Raw genomic sequence first — 19,479 nt, 5'->3', positions numbered from 1 at the left:
AACTCTATTTGGGCCGTGGTTAGACAGCCTCCTGAACATGTTCTAGTCAGTGCACTAAAAGCAGTCCTGTAGAACAGAGATGGCTCCTGCTGGCCAGGATTTCACCTGCATCAGAACCGGTTTAGAACATCTGACGAGTGGCCTGTATGCTGGAATTAGCATAACAGTGACGTGATCTGAGAAGCTGAGATTGGAGTGGGGTGCGACACAGTACGCACCGGGGATCTTTGTGTGAACAAGATCCACGTGAACAAGATGAGGAATCTAAATTGTCCATAAGTTTGCAGTTTTGTGTATGTTAGTTCAGTGATGGTCTATATTTACATAGTACATGCTAGGACAGTATGAGACATTGTAATTTCTAACTGTTTTCTTCATTTACTGCTTATTGTAGTTTTAAATGCTTCACTGTAACTTGCCTCATGGTATTCTTTTCTCACACATTTGCAAAAAATGTTTGAGAAATTTGTATACAGAATTGCAGAGTTTAATTCAATTCAATTTTTCAATTCATTTAAATTTATTTGTATAGCGCTTTTAACAATTTCCCATTCTCTCAAAGCAGCTTTACAGAAGTATGGAAACAGAAGAGAGAGAAAAAGAAATAAATATATAAGAAGAAGAAATAAGAATAAACATAATTAAGTGACTATATACAATTAAAGTTTAAAATTAATTAAAAAAAGATTAAGTTAAAATTTAAAATATTATATATTTATACCTGTCCCTAATGAGCACGGCAGAGGCGATGGCAGCAAGGAAAAATTCCCTGAGATAAGAGGAAGAAACCTTGAGGGGAAATAGGCTCACAAGGGAACCCATCCTCATTTGGGTGATACGCTACAGTAAATAGTGTAAATGTATATAATGTCATTTATACAAGAGTTTATAATAATGCAACCAAGAGCTCCTGAGGAACTAATGGGTCATCGTAAACTCTAAGTTCAGCGCAGACCTGATTGCTGATAAAGACCAGACCATACAGCTGACTGACACAACATTGGTTCAAACATCAAGTTTAAATGTAAAAGTATACATAAATATAAAACTAATAAGATTTACTTTAAAATTACAAAGAAAAATGTTAACTTGTTAATATGGTCAAAAACCTTTATATAAAGAGAAACGTGAAAAATGCAGATAATTATTTTTATTTCACATATATTTTATGTAATTTAAACAGAGAGAGAGAGAGAGAGAGAGAGAGAGATTACAGTATAAAAAAAATAGGATTTTTTATGAAAAAAAAAAAGAGAGTACTTTTTTTGGGTTGTTAATTTGGGTTGGGTTGTTAATTTACAGAGAATGTCCATAATGCTACAGTGTTTTGTGTACAATATAAAAATAAAAAAACACAATTGTGCTGTAAGAAAATAGTGATTTTTCCATAAACCTGGCTTTTGTCAATATGATCATTTTTTCAAAAAGTCTTGTAGCCAGTTTACTAGACAATACCTTCCATGCAGAGTCTATGTAGAAGTGTTGTTTTAGGGTAACAAACATGTAATCTGCTGTGCTAATCCAGACAACTTATTACTGACAACAGTAATGGTCTGGTCATGGTCGCATAGTCACAAATCCACTGTCTTCAGAAGCCCATCCTTTATAGGATGAGTTAGAAGAAAGTTAGAGAGTTTCTTTGAGCTTGTTTAGAAATTTGTATTATATGGCTAAAATTTCTTTGGAAACCAGTCACCTAGAGAGCTTCCAGTTCCTGAGTGTAGTCTCCCTAAATATTGGGCCTCTGTCTTAACATTACAGTACCTTGGCTTTGACCACTTTGTGACCCTGATTTGTGAGATGCTTTAGTAGTTCCAGTTAACTACTTGGCACTGCTGCTGGTTGAGGCTGGTGAAAATTAGCCCATTTATATACACACAGGACTGTGCTTTTATGTCCAGGTCTACACAAATGTAATATTGCAATTTTTTGTTGGAATTGAACGTGTTTCGCGGCAATGAGCGCAAGGGATCCTGCCACTGGACCATTTGGGGGCCCCCTCATGCCCACATACACTGTAAAAAACAATTGCAATTTAGTTATTTGTAAGACACTAGCTCTTATATGTTTCTGTCTACTGAATGTGTAATCACAATGTTTTATGTTGTATGATCAATGATTTTTATACTTTATATACTTATACTGTGTTTTTTAGGACACTTCAGTGATTATAGTGTCAGAGCTGAGAAGCATCAGTTACAGTGACCCTGCAGCAGAGCTAAATAATGCCCTCCAGAAGTAAGAACATACACACAGAGACACAGACATACAGTTTATCCCTACACGCCTTACTGTAAATCATTTTTATAATTCAATGTATTTACATTTTATCGCTTTTGGCAGATACACACTTATCCAGAGTGACTTACAAAAGTGCTTTTAAGAGTCTATCAATGAATAAAGCTGGTTCACTAAGTTACAGACATCAGCCTAAATCTGTTCTGTTCATTTAAAATATACACATAAAACAACAGGGGGAAATAGTGCTAGTTTAAGTGTTTCAGGAAGAGGCAGGGCTTTACATGTTGTTTGAATATAGCCAATTTGGAGCTCTGGGTGAGTTTATGCCACCACCTTTGTGCCAGAACAGAAAAGAGTCTTGCTTTACCCCTCACCCTGAGAGATGGTGGGACCAGTCGAGCAGTGTGAGTAGCTCGGAGAGAGGTGACAAGCGCTTTGAGGTAAGAGGGAGCTGGTGCATTTTTGGCTTTGTAGGTAGGAGTTTTGTATCTGATGTGTACAGCTACTGGAAGCCAGTGGTGGGAGCGCAGCAATGGGGTGGTATGTGAGAACTGAAAGCACCTAAGCAGCCTGTGTGGATAAAAATAGCCAAATCCTTCTGATATTGTAGAGAAGAAACCAAAATGAGCATGTCATTAGTAACACGAGAGGAAAACAGGCTGCGAGCCGAACAAAAGCCATGAAACATGAGGGAGGGAAGGAGAATATAAGTTGAGTGTCATCAGCATACAGTAGCAGTGGTAAGAGAACCCATGTGAGAACTTCCCCAAGGGACTGAGTAAGTCAATTTACAAGTCAAGAAGCTTTTATTGTCATTTCAACCATATATAGCTGTTGCAGTACACAGTGAAATGAGACAACGTTTCTTAGGACCATGGTGCCACGCAAAACAAAGACAGAGCTAAGGACTTATGTAAGTAGCCCTAGCCACATAAAGTGCATCTGTGAAACCTGGTGCAAACAGTGCAGGACAAGACAGACAGGACAGTGCAGGACAAAAGACAGTGCAAACAAAAAAATTACAAGGCAATACACAAAAGACAATACACAAGAGACAAGGGATGATAGTATTGAATGCTGAACTAAAGTCTATGAACAGCATTTGTGTCTTTATTGTTCAGGTGGGTGAGTTCTAAATGAAGGGCCATGGCAATGGCATCGTCTCTGGAGCGGTTTGGACGATATGCGAACTGTAGGGGGTCCGGTGAGGGTGGTAAATGTGTCTTGATGTCGGCCGTGGATAGACAGAGTACCTGGTCGTCGGTGGGAGTGATAGTCTTTGCTGTTACGTTGTTCTGCACCTCAAACCGAGCATAAAAGTTGTTCAGCGCCTCTGGGAGGGAGGCATCACTATCACAGGCAGGTGAAGCTGTCTTGTAGTTCATGATCGCCTTATGCCCTGCCACATGCGCCTTGTGTCACCGCTGTCCTTGAAGTGGCTGTGGATTGTCTGGGCATGTGCGCGTTTTGCTTCTCTGATGGCTCGGGACAGTTTGGCCCTTGCTGTCCTTAGGGCCATCCTGTCCCCTGTTCTGAAGGCTAGGTCTCTAGTTTTCAGCAGCGCACGCACTTTAGCAGTTATCCATGGCTTCTGGTTGGAGCGTGTGGTGATGGTCTTGGAGATGGTCACGTCATCAATGCACTTGCCGATCTGGCTGGTCACTGATGCTGTGTACTCCTCCAAGTTGATGGAGTCGCCGTTGGTTGCAGCCTCCCTGGAGATGTTCCAGTCAGTGCACTCAAAGCAGTCCTGAAGAGCAGAGGTGGCTCCTGCTGGCCAGCGTGAAAAAGTAGTCACAAAGTCTACATACTGATGGAATTTTGGGAGCACTGACTTGAGGTTTGCATGATGGAAATCTCTGGCGATGATAAACAGTGAACATTCTGCAGATCGCTAATAGCCCCGTATAGCTCACTTAGCGCCTCTTTATCATTAGCGCTGGGGAGGATGTAAACTCCGACAATGAGAACTGTGGTGAATTCATGTGGTAAATAAAATGGCCTGAATCTAACAGTCACAAACTCTATTGATGATGAGCAGTAGTTAGAAACAAGCACAGAGTTCTTACACCATTTTGTGTTGATGTAAACACACACCACCACCGTGAGTCTTACCGCACAGAGCTGCATTTCTGTCAGCTCTAAATGAGGTGAGTCCATCGAGCTGAATGGCAGCGTCCGGAACTCTGTCGCTGAGCCACGTCTCCGTGAAAACAAAGATACAGCAGTTTCTAAACTCTCGCCATGTAGTGTGTTCGAGTCGGATGTAGTCCAGTTTATTGTCCAGGGAGCAAACATTGGAGAGTAGAAAGGACAGGAGAGCCGGCCAGCTAGGGTTTGTTTTTAACCTAGCACGGACACCCGCCTGTTTACCGCGCTTCTGCTTCCTCACGCACCGCTTTTGGCGTCGCCTCTCCTGGTATCAGGCGATACTGAGGACTGAAGGCCTGGTCTCCGCAGCAAGCTGAGATTGTGAAGCCTTTCCAGTACATCATTGTGCAGGTTGGTTGTTGCACGATTTCGAACATTTTGAACACCGCTGCCTCTGGTGTCCATGTACTGGAAATTGTCAGGCTAAAAAACGTAAATAAAACCTTGACATAAGTGGAGATTCTGCTTAGAGTAGATGTCGCTATCCTCCAATGTTAACTAATATGTGCAAACTTCCAGGTAGGAGGCAAACCATTCCTAATCTGATCCACCAATTCCAAGACTCCTGAAGGTGGAAAAGAGAGTCTTGTTGTAGTCCGTATCAAACAACTCTGAAAGATTGAGGAGGAAAGGACAAATGAAAGCTTGGCTGATATACCAGCATGTAGATTAAAGTGTTGCTTTAAAGCCAGACTGGTTGGGATCTTGAAGGTTGTTCTGCAAGAGATAGACAGACTGTTGATTATACAAGAATTTTTTAAAGGAAAGAAAGAAGTGATACCAGTCTGTAGTTACTGATATCTAATAAATCCAGAGAAGGTTTCTTCAGGATGGAAATAACCCTTGCTCTCTTGAAGGTAGTTGGTACATGACCCGATGTTAGGGATCCATTTGTGATCATGGTGCAGGGTGTAGGTTGATAAATGTGAAAATGAAGGAGAAGAGGATTCCTGGCTGTGAAATGTGGGTGTAGTTGGGGCAGACGTGAATGTCTGGAAGATTTTCTCAATCTTCTCAGCAAAGTCTCGCAAAGTCCAGAACTCATAGTAAGATTTATTCTGAATTTAGGGGGATATTCAGCATTTTCTTCCTAGTTTAGACATCTACCAGTTCCCACCCATCAGCCAGATGTACCTATCATATGACAGCTACCAACCAGGGAAAGAAAATATACTGCTGCTCATACTCTGTAACAGTGCAGCATAACACACTTGGAGGAAAAATCTATCTACCCTCCCCAGTATGCAAGAGCTGAAAACCTAATGTACATTTGAAATGGCAAAAAGAATAAATCATATTGACTACCCATCCAGAGTGTATTCCCACTTCATGCCTAGCCTGCCTGATGTCCAGTCTGCCTGAAAATGGCTAGCTCTCAATTTCTCTTCTCTAAGAGAAACAGGCATATATTTTTGAGTCATATCTTATGACTGAAAACCAACAATATTTATCTATACATCAGACCAATTTTAATTTAAACCCATTTAATATGAAGGTTTTTGACAGTGCCTTGTTAGATTGATTGGCCAGAACATATATCAGAGCCATTGCACAACCATTGGATATATAAAATACAACATTGTGATATGTCCAGAAAAGGAAACTATAGATCACTGTTTATTTGCTGTGAGAAAATGTGAACAGTTGTCTACAGAAAGGTGTGTCTGCTAAGCATTGTCTTTTGGGGTGTGTGTATGTGTGTTTGTTTGGCAGAGAAATGAAGCTGAAGCTCAGAGTGAAGGACCTGGTGGCTGCACTGGAGAAACTAACCAAATGCAGTGAGATTCGGCACCAGCAATCAGCAGAGTTTGTGAATGACCTCAAACAAGCCAACAGGTAACCGAGTATACACATTTATGCAGTTATCCAATCAGTCAGTCATGTGGTAGTGTAATGCATAAAACCATGTAGGCAAGTCAATAGCTTTAACATCAAACATTAGAATGGGGAAAATTTTGATTTTAGTTGCATGGTCGTTGGTTTGGGTTGAAAATTGTTCTTGTTGAGAATGGCCAGAGGTGAATGGCCAGACTGGTCTGAGCCAACAGGAAGGCTACAGTAACCACAGAGTTTGGCTACAGAAAAAGCTCTAATATAAATCAGAAGATAAATCATTACTCTACTATACAGTGGATATAAAAAGTCAACACACACCTCTCGACTTCCAACTTTAATGTGACCTGTACAACTCAATTGAAAAATAAATGAAAATCTTTTTGGGGGGAGGGGGTGTGAGTAAAAATAAAAAAAAATGAAATAATGCGGTTGCATAAATAGGCTCCAAACACATCTGTTCAAGCACATTTTGGTTTTATTACAGCACTCTGTATTTTTGGGTATGAGTCTATCAGCATGGCACATCTTGACTTGACTTGAACACTCTTCTTTACAAAAAGAGCAAAAACAGTTTGGAGCAAAAATGCAAGAGAATCTCCTGTGCCCAGCCCTCTTCAGCCTAATGATTTTCAATTGGATTCAGGTCTGGGTTCTGGCTGGGCCATTCCAAAATTTTTAATCGTATGCTTTGGATCATTGTCATGCTGAAAGATGAAGTTCCTCTTCATCTTCAGACTTCTAGCAGAAGCCTCATGGTTTTGTGTCAAAATTGACTGGAATTTGGAACTGTTCATAATTCACCCCACCTTGACATAGGTCCCAGTTCCAGCTGAAGAAAAACAGCATCAAAGCATGATACTGCCATACTGCTTCTTTGTGGGAATATTGTTCTTTTGGTGATGTGCCGTGTTGTTTTTATGCCAACATTTTGCATTTATGGCCAAAACGTTCAACCTTGGTTTCATCAGAAAATAACAAATTTTTCCACATGCTTTTGACTTCCACATGACTTCAAATGTGCTTTTGCAAAATTTAGCAGGGATTAGATATTTTTCTTTGTAAGAAATGTCTTCCTTCTTACCACCCTACCCCATAGCCCTGACATAAAGAATATGAGAGATTGTTATCACATGTACTACACAGCCAGTACTTGCAAGAAATTCCTGAAACCCCTTTATTGCTGCTGTAGGCCTCCTGGAAGCCTCCCTGACCAGTTATCTTCTCATATTTTTTATCAACTTTGGAGGAATGTCCAATTCTTGGTAATGTCATTTTCTCCACTTGATGATGTCTGTCTTCACTGTGTTCCATTGGTATTATCTAATGCCTTGGAAATTCTTTTGCACCCTTCTCCTGGTTGATACCTTTTAACAGTGAGATCACTCCGATGCTTTGGAAACTCTCTGCGGACCATAGCTTTTGCTGTAAGATGCAACAAAGAAAACGTATATGAAAAAGTTGTGAAGTACGAGCATCAAGGTTGCTTGGATTTCAGTAGTTTTTATGGATTGGTGCTGTGCTGTGCCAGTACACAGCTTGCAGAAGCTTGTGTCAGTATCTGTGGTGTGTTGCCCAGATCCATCTAGCATTTTTGCATATATTTTACATATTTAAGCAGTGAAATCCAGAACTGAAATAAACTGTTTATAAATGTTTGTACTTCACCTGCTAAATTATAACATATAGTTTTAAACAAAGACTTTTTGAGTCAAAAGAAAGTTTTTTTTGTAAATAAAATGCTGAACGTGAAGATCTTAATAAAGAAGAAGTAGTCTAATCCAGCATAGCAGTGACAAAATCCAGAAGTACTTAAAAAGAAGTTCGTCAGAGTCAAGAAAGTGCAGGACAAATCCTGCACAAACATTTTATACTGTTTTTCCACTTTGTAGTTTAAATGGGGTTTTGCTTTAAATGTGTATTGAGTATAAAAACTGTGTATCTCCCAAATGGCTGGGTAATACTACCATCATGGTCACATACATCTTGGCTTGGTATTGTTGCAGGTGTTATCAGCCAAATGGTCAAGTAATACTATCATTTAAATGATAATCATGTGCACATATACCACTTTGTTTAGTGAAGGTCCTTTGTGTCGTGCTGCCACTCCTTAATGCTGCAACTGAACGTTTTGTTGATGATTTTTGGCAGATGCAACATGGATGGCCTAATAATTTATCAAGATTATTCAATTAGAGTTCTAAGGGTATTGCCTTATGCAATTGAGCTCTTTCTGACATGTACAGTATCTCGGAGTGGAATCCAAACCAATTCTGGCACAGCCAAGGGGAATGTTCTACTTTGATCCTACTGTCTCAATACGGAAGACATACAGCATAACACAATGCACTGACAAAAAATGAGAAAGATGCATACACAAAGAGCAGTTCAAATCAGAACAGGCAATAACTAAGCCACCATCATACCATCACACCATCATTTAGGCAAGACCTTGTATTTTCCCTCCATGCCTTGTTGAGGTTTGACAATATGGTTATCTTCTTTTGCATTAATGAAATTAACATATCCAATTTTGGTAACTCAAAATCAAATTCTGGGATATCTTCCACAAAGCCTAGTTTGTTTCTATGGATTCAATGACATTGTCTGTAAGGTGACATTAACATATGGGTAATAATATTATCCTATGGACCAGGCTGTCTCTGGTATTATACAAAATGTGGGATCATTAATCAGAGAAAGTGTCTGATTATCATTAACATAGATAAAACAGTGATTGAGAATTGTGTTTGCACATATTCTCCTGTCTGTAACTATTAATATTGTAGTATTTTTGTGGACAGGCATTAGGTTGATTTCAAGCCTCATAGTTAGTCTGGGGTGCTCCACACAATGGTTGTTTTTCCGACACATCACATCAACAGATAAAACTAATTGGAGTTTTGTCACGGCACTTTGTGTCCAATCCTCTCCATTCTCCTGATTATAGCTGAGCGATAAACCTGTGCATGCCCTTTCTTTCCTTAGTAACATTCTTCTGTAATATTTCCGTATTGTCCATGCTTAGAATCCACTTGTTCTTTCTGAAAAACTGGTAGGGAAAAAGTCATGAGCATAGCATACATTTGTCTCATAAAACAACCAAATCTATCAAAACTATTCCTGGCTGAACAGGCCCAGGAAGTATCCTTAGGTTCTTTGATCACAGTCTCATTCCACCACCGCAAAATCTGAATGGGTGGAATTCTGTTGGTCTGGTTTGCGAACAGGCCAGATCAGGGCTAATGATTTAAAAAAGCAAGGTCTTATAACAACACACTGTGCTAATAGTACAATGTATATATGGGTTTGCCTCATCTGGATAATTGTACTGCCTAAGGGAGGGTGGGTCACATCCTTGAATCTTCACTTCCATCACACTACCATCAACTCGACCACAATCATGTTTTAACCTAGAAAAAACGCCTCTCTTTTGATATAAAAGATCTGATAACTCCAAATCCTCAACAGATAACCACGTATCTAAATTATAATCCTCTGACTTTATGATTGCATGTACATCAGAAATTTCCACAACTTTTTATTCACTTTGAGTTTTACACCAAATACAATTGTTGCCATAGCCAATAACATAACCACGCTTAGTCATAATACCAGAACCTAAGATACTGTGACCATCACAGTTCTGCTGAGCCAGTCTTTGTGTTTAAACTCATCTTTGCCAGTTTGAAATGTCATTTTTCATTCAAGCTTAAAGAGCTTGTCTCCCAGCTCATCTCACATCTTCACTTTAAAGCTACTAAAACTCCCCTATTTTTCATACTACTCAAGAAGATCAAGACCTCTTTTATTAGGATTGTAAGGTGGTGGTCTTTCCTCTCTTCTGTATCATGGTTCTCTTTTTTCCGTAAACCTTGTGACCACTGTTCTGATAGGGCTTTCTAACACCTATTACTGACACAGGATGAGATTTCTCTGAATTATCGTTACTATTGTAAAACTGTAGCATTTTAACAATTAAATTGTTATATTCAGATAGGTGGGCCACAAGCATTGTCACAGCAGTAGGGGTGAGTGGGTTACATTTGTTCATCAAAGCAGATTTGAAACTGACGTAATTCGGAGTGATGTCAGGATTGCCATTTAAAGATTTGAATGCCTTCAATAATCGGTCTGAAAATGCCACCAGGTACTCCCCTTTCCTCATGTCAAGATTATTCTTTTAGAGTTCTAAAGGCATTACCTTATGATACTTAATCCTTTTTGGGAATGAGGTCTTTCTGCCAAGTATCTTGGATTGGAATATGGGTGCATACAATCTGTAATTTCATACACATTTCACAATCATTATAAACCCATGTCATGTATGTTGATGATGATGTGGAACCCTGTGTTTGTTTATAATGTATTTGTTTGTTTATATATCTGAGCTATTTTTCCAGACACTGCAGTCATGTTTCAGGTAATGGTAAAAGGTGATTATTGCACACATGTGCATAGGGAAAAATATGAGCTACAGTATATAAATGGTCATCTGAATCCCACGTGCATTTAAAAGATAGCTCCACTCCACATGGTTAAAAACCTCTTCTGCATCCAACGAAAGCACTACCTCTGGCTTGCTGGGTGGAGAGGGGCTATACATAACATTCAAGAGCTATCTAATCTTGAAAAAGGAATAATGATTCTTAATAAAACCTGTTTGTTATTTCTTCCACCTTGAGGTGTTCTTCCAATTCAGCAGACATCACTGGGTCTATAGAGGGGATATGTATTTTATCCAGAAAATCTTCAAGCGAATGGGGATCGACACATGAATCAGAAGTGTACAGTGACTGATAAAAATTTTGGAAAAAGGATTTATTTTTTAAGCTTTCATCCATCCTCAAGAAGATAAAAAAAATCCACACCTGAGGACCCCCCTCACATTCTCTCAACGTTATTCCTAATGATACTCCGTACTTAGCTACACTCTTGTCCTACTCTCCTTCTCTGTGGTAGATACGACACTCTTTAATCATATCGACCCCCCCTTACTCTCACTTTTTCCATTGTTCCCCTAATGAGCCTATCCAGAGAGTGTAGGTGGAACCCTGGTGGATACAAATTTGTCAAATCCCACCAACTTTCTTGACTGAAGAAGCTGCTCAGATGAGTAGTGAAATGTTTCAGTCTAACAAGAAAGAAGTCCATTCGATATGGCTCAACTTTCAAATATCTTATAATTCAGTTTATACAGGAATAGGAAGTAGTCTATGAATTTGGTCTTGGCTTTATGACTGTGTATGCGTGTGTGTATCAACAGTAACCTGGTGGCAGCCTATGAGAAAGCCAAAAAGAAACAACAGAACAAGCTGAAGAAGCTGGAGTCTCAAATGATGGCCATGGTGGAGAGACATGAGACGCAGGTGCGCATGCTCAAACAGCGCATCACCCTTCTGGAGGAGGAGACATCACACCAGCACACCAATGAGACCTCCCTCTGATGCACACACCGACTTGTATACAAAATTACATACAGTACAAATATCAGGATTTAATAAAACAAACTGTCTCTTCTTCTTGAGATATACAATGAGTTTGGTGAACATAATGATCATCAGGATCTCAGATAACTACTAAAACAGTAAGTGAGCCAAATATAGCCAATAGCTTCAAAGACTAACCCCTTACAAATAACTCTAAACCTAAGAAGTGAGAACTGTTGGGTTCAAAATATGGTGGCAGCGTTGCACTTCCCAGAATATACATGCCACCTTCCAGAAAGTATTGTTGAAACACATTTTTAGAAAACCTAAAAGAAAGCCTATATGGATATTACTAAATTACAGCACCTCCAACCTCTTTTGATATTTTATTCAAATATTGGCCTGCAAACTGTTCATTTTTACTGAAAAGTATCTTTGAAGAAAATTCATCACAAAACTATGATTATCAAGTATTGACATAACAAAATGTGGGACTCATACAATATACTACTGTTACTACTACAACTAATAATAAGTCACTATGCAACATCACAGCTCCTTTGGTTTCTATGTGGTCTTGGCAGGATGTTCAATTTAAGTGCATGAGCAAGTCAAACCCCATGAACCAAATTCTCATACATGTTCATGTTATAGTGTTAAAATATAAACGTACCACAGTAACACTGGATTGTGCTGTTCATTAAATTTAGATAAGAACCTGACTAAACTGAGCTAAATGTTATGAGAGAACCGTAATGTATTTTGATTATAGTCTATGAAGGACAGCTATGAAAAAACAAAATTAATAAAAACTAAACTGAATATAGAGTCCCAACTGCCTCTACATGTAAAAGAAAGCACATACTGCCACAAGAGCCAATATTGTTTCATAAATGCCACACTCAAGCCTAATCTAACTGATGGCACAAAGACCTAAACCTAAACCCCACTTTATACCTTTGCGTTAATTTGGCATGCCAGGTCTTCTTGCAAACATCACTAATGCTAATTTTGAATGGGTACAACATCAAATGGAAACTCCTGTCCTGGAGATTGGAACCATAGACTTTTACATGTACTTTATGCACTGGATTTTCTCCAGAAAATTTTTAAACCAGAAAAAGGTGCTTTTTTGCCTTTTAACAGACTTTATTCCTGCTAAACACTACGGACAACCAAACCTCCTAAGATTTAGGACAATGCCTGCTTTAATCTGAACATCTGTACCTCCATGCAATTATCCAGTCAGCTAATGATGTGATGGCAGCACTGGGAATGGTGTGATCTCAGTGATTTTGACTGTGGCATGATTGTTGATGATAGATGATAACAGAGAGGTCAAAGGTGAATGGCCAGACACGATTGAGCTCTCAGAAAGGCTACAGTAACAGTACTATTGTGCTTAGCAGAAAATCATCTGAGAATGCACAACACAAGAACCAGCAATGTTAGGTTCCACTTCTGTCAACCAAGAACAGTAAGCTAAGGCTACAGTGGCCAAAAGCTTACAAAAACTAGACAGTTGAAAACTGTAAAAACATAGCCTGATCTGATGAATTTTAGTTCCTGCTGAAACAGATGATTCAGTCAGAATTTGGCACCATAAGCATGAAATTCAACCTTCCTTATATCAACAGGCTGGTGAACCCAGTAGAACACTTTAGGATGCAGTAGAATGGGAGATTCACAGCATGAAACATCTACAGGAATTACATGATACAATCATGTTAAAATGGACCACAATCCGAGAATCTAGAAATCTGGAAGCCATGCTGTGAAGTATTGAGGCTGTTTTAGTAGGATGTTCCTAATATAGTTTTTAGTGAATGATAAACACATGCACAAAGTTTAGCATCCTTAGGTATTGGGATATTATCATGAGTCTACATGCTACATCAGTAATAATTGATACATCAGTATAAGCTTAAATATTTAGTAGTATATTCAGTATTTTTAAATAATTTTCCTATTGGTTTATAACTATATGTATTTTAAGTATTGCTGAGATTTATTCTAATTAGTTTTTATAATATATCAACTGGTCCATACAGTTGCATTCCTGCAGTTAGCTAGACCAGCTAGTTGTGTATTATAACATTACTTTGTGTATAGGGACATACTGGAAAGAATAAACAGCGTTGAGTAGTCTCGTGTCTGTACCTTTATTTCCATTCTAGAAAAAGATGGGGGTGTCTCTGCTATAACTGAATATAACTGTGTGAATTTTATTATTTATTATCCCCACTTTGGCTCAGTGTAAAGTTCCACTATATACTACATTAAAACTACAGCCTTTTACACTGCATTACTTCCAAGGTTGAGCTTCCAACATTTCTGGCTGAAGCACAGATTTATATTCCTTAGTGGCACCACTGGGGCAAGTTCAAAAGTCCTAGTATTTTCACACAATATTAACTGAAGCTCTTTAAATGTATCTATTATTTAATGCCTGGCACGTATACAACATGTTGTCTGATGGGGAATAAGAATATGCATCTGTTTCTGAAACATCATCAATCAGCATTACAAAAATACATTGTCAAGATTATAATCAACTACAGAAATATGTTTAAAAGTAGGTCTTTAAAACTAGAAAGTATTCTTTAAAATCATAGATACACATTTAATGTACAAAAACCAAGAACAATTTGGAGTTATTGTGTACCCAATTAACATTACATTTTATTCAAGTTTAATTTAATCAAGTAATTCAATTATTTATAATGTGAAAAATTTAGTTATTGCCAAGACTAAACAAAAAGATTTTATAATGACAGTTGGTTTGAGAGACACAAGAAATCTTAAAACAAATATGAAAAGCACGTGCAGAAGTTAACATTTATGGTGTTGAGCTACATTATAATGAGACATGCTGAAAACCTGCATGCCCTCAGTGAAAATCTGCATGACAAAACATTATCATGAGAAACCTATATTCTGACATATACTCTCATTCCCGATGCAAAAGCTCCTAAATCCTTAACAAGTCTACTGAAGAAAAAGCAAAAAAGGCATCTTGGCAAACTGAAGTGAATAAAAAAAAGAAGTTTGATGCTGGTTTAATTTGAATATAATCTGTTTCATAAAACACACCAGCTAGATCTGCTCAGCTTTTAATACAATGCTACAGATCAACAGATTCATTATGCATGAATTCATTTATGCCTTTAAGAAAAAATAAATCCCAGGATAATCTTAAAAGATTTCTTAAAATAGAATTGGACAGAATAGCAAATCTGGAATATTCACACAAAAGCTAGTGTGAAATCTTATTTCAGATCGCATTTGCTCCATTTTATAAAGTGGATATACTTAGCTTACTTGTTCACAGTGGTTTAAAAAGGTACACAAGAAGCTAAACACAAAAAAATGTATGGAAAAGAAATTGTGGAGTGCTTCCACAGTTAGAAAGGTTCCCTGCATTAACTGCTGCCAGTGTTTTAACCAAGGGTGTGAATGCTTTGCCACTTTGCATATAAGAGATGAAACTAAATATATGATATACGAGACAAAACCTAAAATAAAAAAAAATGTGCAGCTTGAAGAGTTCAAGGCCCATGCAGTCTGTGAGTCCAGCCTTTAGTTGGATGTAATATAGTAAATGGAGTACAAAATTGGGGAGAAAACTGGGGCTGTCTTCAGTTTCAAGTGATTCCACACAATCACTATGCCAGAAAAACACTCTGTGAAGCTGTGACAAATAAAAAATTAAAAACATAATAGCAAAAGTCCCAAAATGACCAGTGCACTGGTAGCAGGTCTATTTCTTTGCCTGCTTGGTGACCATGTTTCGTGGTGGAGTCACTGGACGGCTTGAATTTTGCTTCTTCTTCTCTGCTGGCTTCAAAATCTGTGAGGAATTCACAGAATTTTTTTTTTGCTTTAATGTTTTTGGTGATCAGGCACCTTGAATCATGGATGTTTGTAAATAAACACAATGAAAGCCCATTTCCCCAGAATCCCATATACCTGAAAAGAACACATGAGTGTCTCATCCACGCTCATCATGGCGCCAGCATTGTCAAACTCACCACAATAGTTTGGTGCAGAAAACAGTGTCACTAACTGCCTCTTGGCAAAGAATTCATAGCCATCTTCCACCACCTACAAGAAGAAAAAAGATATGGAAACATTACAATTGCTACCTGAAGCTTACATCGAATAAATACATATTATTATTCAGATGGTGTCATATGCCTAATATTGTATACAGGTTCATAAATGTTTAAGCACTTTTTTATTTTCAAGACCAATAGGCAGGATACTGAACACCTGAAATGTATTCCCAATAATCCATTGTATCCATTTATACCAATAAAAATATAATAAAACAAACTGCACTGAATGTGCTTTTTGAATAACACATTCAAGACATTAAGTGCAAATGTGTAAGAGACTTCATTTGGTGCTACAAAATCAATATAAACATATTAGGTAAAAAAAAAAAAATAGCAAAATGATTCCTGAATGCACCTGGTTTTGCAAGTTCAAGTCTTACACCTCCATTTTTATTTTCAAAACAAACAGACAAAATATTAAACACCTGGGGCAGGTTAAGAAAGCAGGTTAAGTGGAAAACTCTGAGTATCAAATGAGGGAAACTCTGGGTTTTCCGTTTCAGAAAGGGAGGTATGTTAAACCCGAGAAAGCAGGTTAAGTTAAGCCTGTCTCTGAAAGAGAGGTCAGAGTCAGTTACTGAGTCAGTTACTATAGTAACTTACTCTGTGAACCTAACCTGGTCGGGAGCAGGTTTTCTTCGGTAAACCCAGAGTTTCTGTCGGTCTCCTTCCCTTTTTTAAAGGGGAAGCGACGTTTAAACACCTAATTCATTGCACACATTTTAGTTACACAAAGAGCAGCAAAGGGAATGTGGGATGCGGTAGCTCAGTGGTTAAGGTGTTGGACTACTTATCAGAAGGTCATGGGTTCAAATCCCAGGTCCACCAATCTTTTCCCAATTGCTCAGTTGTATAAATTAAAACAAAATATAAGTCACTCTGGGTAAGGGGGTCTGCTAAATGCCGTAAACGTAAAATGAATGAAATGGCGTGTCCTTTTATGGACGATCCTGTTGATGAAGAGTCTGTATTAATTCGAAACCTATGCGTTTTTATTTGAGTGGTACCGTTTTTCTTTACAGTCAATAAGATCCATAATCTCATCCATCCTTACATCAGCCATCGCGACCGTGCTCTTACATCCGAGCAGATGCTTAGTGTTGCCTTATGTTTCTTTGCGAATTGTAGTTGTGTGTATACATCGGGGATGCAGAACAAATTAGTAAGGCTACTGTTCACAGAGAGGTCAGGAAATTGTGCATTTCTGACAATTTTTGTGTTGTTTCCTGATAAAATAAAATACCGTTCTTCCGGATTCACCTCTGATATTATAACAGTTGGGAATTTACTCTAAAATAGTTCTTAATTACTAACTACAAATTACATCTTTAACAAGTCTAATTAGATTATTGTAATAATTACTATCTCTAGAAAGTACTGGTCTACTTACTAATTTGGTCTACTTACTTATTAATTACTTTCTAAAGCCCAGATCAACATCAACCACTTGAACAATAAGGATATATATATATATCCTTATATATATATATATAGATATAGATATAGATATAGATATATAGATATATATAGATATATATATATATTTTTTTTTTAATTTTTAAATACACCTATTAAAATTTGATGTTAAATCCACTATTGTTTTATACAGCAGTGTATATTTTTTCAGAAGAGAAACTCTCAAAAGAGAAACATTCGTCATTCATTAATTTTACAAACTAAAGGTACATTATGCAAAATCTTTTAAATTTGGCAAGATTAAGTAAGAGAAGATCTCATGAACACAAACCTATGGTAGAACCTATGGTGGTTCAAACTAGAGTTAGCAAGGACCATTGCATAAACCATTACTAAGCTTTTAATGAGTCCAAAGGATAAAAAATATGGGCATGTGGCTGAGCTCAAGCATTTAATTTATCCCTAATTAATATATTCATAATCACACACACACCCCAAAAATTATACTATTTAATATAACAACTTGTAGTAGATATGTATATGATATTCAATATGTATAAATTACAACTGGTTTTTAGGTACTAGACTTTAATCTGTGTGAAGCTGCTGTAAAATTTGTGTGTGTCTATTAATCACTGAGTTTTTTCTGAGAATTAAAAGATTCACATAACAAAATAGCCAGAACAATGACATTTTGTCCTATCGCCACAAAAACCTTTGCAAATGCTTTCTTTTTCTTTCTTGAAAAAAGGTGGTGCCAGCTACTTTCAGATGTGCTGCACATACACTTTGTTATGTCTGCATTTGTTTTTGAAATGTACATTGTAAAGGTTTTGGGTAGAAATTGTGGTTTCAAAATAATGTAATTAAAATATGCACATCAGTTCAAAAACTAGCTGGCAGTATTATAGTATACATATATAGTAAAGATACACATACACACACAATAACAAATTCAGTTTTAAATTCTGCTGACACTGAAGCTACAAAGCTACAGAATGTTCCACATCATAAGAAATAGTATTAAATGACCTGGTGGGCCCTGCAGATCAGGTCCAAGTCATGTTTATGGAGAAATTTGGCCACAACTTCAGCACCAAAGGTAAAGGAGACACCACGGTCATTCTCGCCCCAGCCTAGCACATCTTTATCGGGATCGGACCACAGTAGGTCACACAGAAGGCCTTGGTCAGGCACATCTGTTGGCCTCATAATGCGTCGGATCTGCTCCATGGACTGCAAGTCTGGAGACAAACCTTCAGTACAAAAGTAGAAAAGGTGACATGCATATATTGCCATATATATAGATTGGGTTAGATCACTAATAAGCAAACCAGAGAAACCAAAACTGAGACTCACAGACCAACATAAGGTGGTTATTCCACACATTCTTATTACAGTTGTGTTCAAAATGATTCAACCCCCACTGAAATTGATTGTTTTGGTCGGTTTGACATTGATTATGATCATTCAGTCATCCTGCTTACAATTAAATCAAAGAGGCACATGTAGGTCAGACAAATATAACATAACATTTATAATGAAATAACCACAAATGTCTTTTCTGAGCTCACATCATTATCAGTTTTATTCAACCCCCAAGTGACATTCAATCTTAGTACTTAGTACAACATCCTTTTACAGTTATAACAGCTTTTAAACGTGAAGCATAGCTTGACACAAGTGTCTTGCAGCGATCTACGGGTATTTTCGCCCATTCATCATGGGCAAAAGCCTCCAGTTCAGTCACATTCTTAGGCTTGCGCACTGCAACTGCTTTCTTTAAGTCCCACCAGAGGTTCTCAATCGGATTTAAGTCTGGTGACTGCGATGGCCACTTCAAAATGTTCCAGCCTTTAATCTGCAACCATGCTCTAGTGGACTTGGAGGTATGCTTGGGATCATTGTCCTGTTGAAAGGTCCAACGTCTTCCAAGCCTCAGGTTTGTGACGGACTGCATCACATTGTCATCCAATATCTTCTGGTACTGAAGAGAATTCATGGTACCTTGCACACGCTGAAGCTTCCCAGTACCTGCAGAAGCAAAACAGCCCCAAAGCATGATTGACCCCCCGCCATGCTTCACAGTAGGCAAGGTGTTCTTTTCTTCATAGGCCTTGTTCTTCCTCCTCCAAACATAGCGTTGATCCATGGGCCCAAACAGTTCTAATTTTGTTTCATCAGTCCACAGAACACTATCCCAAAACTTCTGTGGTTTGTCCACATGACTTTTGGCATACTGCAGTCGACTCTTCTTATTCTTTGGGGACAGCAAGGGGGTGCGCCTGGGA

General features: G+C 38.1%; 2 protein-coding genes across 5 annotated transcripts in view; one reads left to right on the top strand and one right to left on the bottom strand.

Annotated features, from left to right (window-relative positions):
* The window catches only part of mcc (MCC regulator of WNT signaling pathway), a 109,557-nt gene extending 95,766 nt beyond the window's left edge, over nt 1–13,791 (top strand). For 3 of the 4 annotated variants that reach the window (XM_060863077.1, XM_060863078.1, XM_060863076.1), the window contains exons 14-16: nt 2,156–2,238; nt 6,106–6,228; nt 11,492–13,791. In XM_060863077.1, the coding sequence (XP_060719060.1) occupies nt 2,156–2,238; nt 6,106–6,228; nt 11,492–11,672 (387 nt within the window). In that variant the 3' untranslated portion in view covers nt 11,673–13,791. Of the gene's footprint in view, nt 1–2,155; nt 2,239–2,585; nt 6,062–6,105; nt 6,229–11,491 lie in introns of those variants that run through there. The other variant, XM_060863079.1, reaches the window with a different exon arrangement.
* A 6-nt stretch (nt 13,792–13,797) lies between these two features.
* Nucleotides 13,798–19,479, bottom strand: part of ppp1cc (protein phosphatase 1, catalytic subunit, gamma isozyme) — a 31,856-nt gene continuing 26,174 nt past the window's right edge. Inside the window, exons 5-7 of the mRNA XM_060863080.1 lie at nt 18,221–18,444; nt 15,624–15,758; nt 13,798–15,504 (exon numbers count right to left, since the gene is read on the bottom strand). Of these exons, the coding sequence (XP_060719063.1) occupies nt 15,415–15,504; nt 15,624–15,758; nt 18,221–18,444 (449 nt within the window). The 3' untranslated portion in view covers nt 13,798–15,414. The remainder of the gene's footprint in view (nt 15,505–15,623; nt 15,759–18,220; nt 18,445–19,479) is intronic.

This window comes from Tachysurus vachellii, chromosome 26 (genome assembly GCF_030014155.1).
Source record: "Tachysurus vachellii isolate PV-2020 chromosome 26, HZAU_Pvac_v1, whole genome shotgun sequence".
NCBI lineage: Eukaryota > Metazoa > Chordata > Actinopteri > Siluriformes > Bagridae > Tachysurus > Tachysurus vachellii.
The sequence above is the reverse complement of the archived record's forward strand: the minus strand, read 5'-3'. Positions and strand labels throughout refer to the sequence as shown.